We start from the raw sequence: 4,524 nt of genomic DNA on the forward strand, positions 1-4,524 counted from the left end.
TCTGAAATGCATCCATGTTGGCCGGTTCATTCCAGTTGGAATCCATACAAAGTAAATGAAATTCTGCAATATATTCCTGCAGGAGACGTTTCCCCTGATAAATGTCCCGTAATCATCTTGCTACTGTTTGAGTTTTAATTGGGTTTTCAAACATAACCCTCATTTGTTGCTAAAAACCCTGAAAATTATCCAATAAAGGGCTATCTTGAGTTAACAAGGGAGTAGCCCATTTGGCAGCCTGCCCAGACAAAAGGCTAATAATAAATCCTACCTTAGCCTGGTCATTTGGAAAGTCTTCAGGCCTCAAGGACACAAATAATTGACACTGCCCCAGAAATGCCGGAAACACGTTCATTTGTCCTGAAAATTTCTCCGCATGGATACCGGGCTTTTCCTCAAGGGAGGGGCTGAAGGAGCAGCAGGAATTTGCAAACTTGAAATATGATTCACCAACTGGGTTACCTGGTTACCTGGTTTTGGAGGGTCTGGTTACTTTGTAGCAGTTGGTTTATTTGCTGCTGTTGCTGCTCCACCAAATGCTGCAGTTGAGTTGAATCTATCTTGGTTTGAAGATGGTTGTTTGGGCCAGAAGCAAAAATGTTATGTCTCCCCTTTAAATGCAGGTGAGCAAAACGAAACAAAGCAGTTCCAGAAATATCACAAACCAGAAAGCAAACCCTCACAAGAGGACTGCTGAAGTATTTTCAGTCCTCAGCAATAAATCCAAACTCTTTCCGGCAAACCTGACGTGGCTATAAATCCCAAAGCCTCAAAGAGGTTATGTAAGCCACTAGATCCTTGATAAAATTCAGTGAGTGGCCTCCTCTCAGATAGATCATTGTTACAATTTCATATGAAACTTGATGTTAATTATGACTGCATCCATTTTATACACACAAACACAAACACCATCTCAGATATTCAGGATATGCTGAATTATCTTTTCATTAGTCTTCTAACACAAACTATTCAGCATAACCATTCTTAAATTTAGGGTGAACACTTTGGACAAATTTACTCTTGCTTCCTGAGATGAACCAAAGGTTTAATCTGCTATTTTCTTGCTGTCCTCAGAAGCCACTGTCAGATGGAACAGATTCATCCATATGCAGCACTGTGGATTACAGACCACCTGATCCTTTGGAGGAGAAAGCAGAAGGTGAAGAAAATATGGAGAATGATGATCCAGAGGAATGCTTCACTGAAGGTATCGTGGTCAGAAAGAAAGCTCCACTCATCAAATTTGCAGATGACACCAAGTTGGAGGGGAATAGCTAACACTTTAGATATAGATTCAAGACTCAGAAGGACCATGAACCCTGGGCCCTATTCAACAAAATGCAATTGAGTTGTGACAAAAGTAAGGACCTACACTTAGGCAAGAAAAATCACAGATATACAATAGGGGGTTCTTAGCAATTGTGAGAGATGTTTATGTGTCCAGGTGGACCACCATTTATATGAGCCATCAGTGTGCTGTAGCTGTCAAAAAAGCTAATGCAATTCTAGGTTGCATCAACTGAGTGATAATTTCAAGGCCACATGAAGTGATAGTCTGCTTTATACTGCACTGTTAAGTCCACACTGTGAATGCTGGTCACCATGATACAAAAAGATATTGAGATTCTAGAAAGAGTATAGAGAAAAGCAACAAAGATAATAAGTGATTTGGAGGCTAAATCATATGATGAATGATTGGAGGAACTAGTATGTAATTTAATGAAGAGAGGGACTGGGGATGATATGGTAGCAATCTTCCAATACTTGAGAAGCTGCAACAGAGAAGAGAAAGAGTGAACATTTTCTTCAAAATATAAGGGCAGGACAAGAAACAATGGATGGAAGATTATCAGAGATCCAACCTAGAAGGAAGGAGAAATTTACTGAAAGTGAGAACAATTAATCATTGGAATACCTTACTTCTGGAAGTTGTGGGTGCTCCATCACTGGAGCTTTTCAAGAAGAGACTAGATAGCCATTTGTCTGAACGGTATAGGATCTATTGATCTACTGATAGGAATGGCACTACTCATTTCAGAAAGGTTAGCGTAGCTGAGTGAATGTGGCCAGGTTGACATGGAGGATTAGGTGTAGTCAGATCAAGGTGGCTGACTTGGGGCAACTGAATTGGGGCAGTTGGATGGGCAGAACAAGGTGGATGCAACCATGTGGGTTGGCAGGGTGGGCATGTCCAAGTAGTCACAGAACAAGTCATCTTGGGAAACTGGATGTGGAGCCAACATGGCGCCCCACAAAACATGTGCTGGCAAATGGAAAGCAGGGAAGCACCAAAAATTTGAAAGGAAAGGGTGGATTTGTTCTCACCTCCCATTTGCAGGAACATTCCAGTTTTAAGACATCCCACGAAAATAAGACCAGGTTTTATATCTATATCTATCTATATAATATCAATGGTCTTATTTTCGGGAATGTCTCTGCAAATGGTGGGGGGAAGAATAAATCTACCCCATATATATACGAAACATAGTAAATAATTAACAATGAAATCCTACAACATAAAATGTAGCAAACAAGCAGCATTAAAAGGGCTAGCCAACTTCACGTAAGACAGGTTTATTTATCTATATTTGTTAATAACAATGGTTAAACATTCAGCATCCAGTCACTGGGGAGGCAAAGTGGGGTGACCTTCTCATAGATATCAAGTTCTCTATCAATCAATCAGAACACAACTTGAAGGGACCTCGGGGGTCTTCTGGTCCAACTCCTGCTCCTGTGCCATTTCGGACAAGTGACTACCCCGTCTTCTTAGAAACAGAATGCAGGATAAGACAAGGCTTGGGTTATCACTGTGGTTTTTCATATTTTTATGATTTATGTTCCTATGCTACTCTTACTTGTCATCTTGGCAGGATGGTCAGGTAAGGATCTCTTGCTTGATAAGTCCAAAGAAATGTTGTGCATATCTATAAATAAAAGGGATATTTGCCTAGTGTATGTTCAGGTAGACCAGGGGTGTCAAACTAGAGGCCTGTGGGCCAGATGCATCACGCGCAGGCCATGCCCACCTCAGCTTTGCCAACAGAAATAAAACAGTGTGTGATATGTCATGTGATGGCAACATGACGAATTTCACACCAGTAGAAAACATCAAGGAGAGTTGGGGGATGAAAAGGAAGCACTTGCCAAAATTTCAGAAGAAGAGGCGGATAAGAGGTGGCCGAAAGTCACACCCAAGGCAAAAATAACAGGAAAGAAAGAGAAAACTCATAAGCGGGTTTCTTCCCTTCAGAGGCTTGCTCAAGCATCCTGTTCACTCCTTAAGGAAGCCCTCCATCTTCCATCTTCCAACTCAGCTGCCTCCTTTGACATCTTCTGTTGTAGTGTATAATGGTGGTGAGGAACAGCCTGGTAAACTGGTCTTTCTTCTTAAATCTGGCAAGAAATCAGCTAGCCCCAACCATATAAAACACATTATCCGCGAGGAAGTGGAGGAGAAAAATAATCATAATGAACAAATTGAGGATGAACTTTGGGAGAAGGAACTTAAGAAGGAACAGGAATCAAACAAAAACCTTTTCAGGCACTTAATAATTGGAAGAAACAACTCCAGAATGCCTATTCTGGAGTCTGATACATCGAATGGACTGTTGCCTGAAAAACCATTATCCGATGAAGCAGATTGGGAGGATCAGGAAGAAACCACCTTTGCTCCCCTGATTACTGACGTTTTGTCAAGCACTGATAACTATTTTCTTCAGGGAGAGGCCTTTGAAGCTAAGGTGCGAAAACAGTTGGCACACCTGATTCTTAATGTACCTATGAGGAACCTGATTGCCCACTTGATCCGAATCATAAAAGTGAACTGTAGAGATCCGGGTACCCAAAATTCTTGTGCTTTACTCATCTCTAGAATAGGTCTTGGAATGAAACTCTTCTATAAAAGAAAAAAGGAAGCACTTGCCAAAATTTCAGAAGAAGAGGTGCTTAAGAGGTGGCCAAAAGTCACACCCAAGGCAAAAATAACAGGAAAACAAAAGAAAACTCATGAGTTGGAGATCCAAGAGAAAGTAGCCACAGAAATTCCAGAACACTCTGGTGAGATTGGCATGAGATCTGAAAGCCTTCTAGAATGGTCAAAGAGCCATCAGAACATAGTACAAGAAGATCATAAGCTTGGAAAAAGGCAAAGAGAAGATTTATTTCTTAGATTTGTAACAAAAAGGCGACAATTTGCAGAAAACACAGGAAAACATCAAGGAGAGTAGGAGGAAGAAGAGGAAGCATTTGCCAAAATTTGAGAAGAAGAGGCGGTTGAGAGGCGGCCAAAACTCACACCCACAGCAAAAATCAGAGAAAAACAAAAGAAAACTCATGAGTTGGAGATCCAAGAGAAAGCAGCCATAGAAATTCCAGAACACTCTGGTGACATTGGCATGAGATCTGAAAGCCTTCTAGAATGGTCAAAGAGCCATCACAACGTAGTACAAGAAGATCATAAGCTTGGAAAAAGGCAAAGAGAAGAGGATTTTTTTCGTAGATTTGTAACAAAAAGGCGACAAT

The 4,524-nt window shown here is 41.0% G+C and overlaps 1 protein-coding gene across 1 annotated transcript in view; it reads left to right on the top strand.

Moving 5' to 3' along the window:
* Positions 1 to 4,245, top strand: part of LOC148123639 (uncharacterized) — a 23,719-nt gene extending 19,474 nt beyond the window's left edge. Inside the window, exons 4-5 of the mRNA XM_087919149.1 lie at positions 1,075 to 1,215; positions 3,318 to 4,245. Of these exons, the coding sequence (XP_087775275.1) occupies positions 1,075 to 1,215; positions 3,318 to 4,229 (1,053 nt within the window). The 3' untranslated portion in view covers positions 4,230 to 4,245. The remainder of the gene's footprint in view (positions 1 to 1,074; positions 1,216 to 3,317) is intronic.
* Positions 4,246 to 4,524: the final 279 nt, after the last annotated feature.

This window comes from Pseudonaja textilis, unplaced genomic scaffold, assembly GCF_049901715.1.
Source record: "Pseudonaja textilis isolate UNSWEBS1 unplaced genomic scaffold, rPseTex1.2 PTEXSCF30, whole genome shotgun sequence".
NCBI classification, from domain to species: domain Eukaryota; kingdom Metazoa; phylum Chordata; class Lepidosauria; order Squamata; family Elapidae; genus Pseudonaja; species Pseudonaja textilis.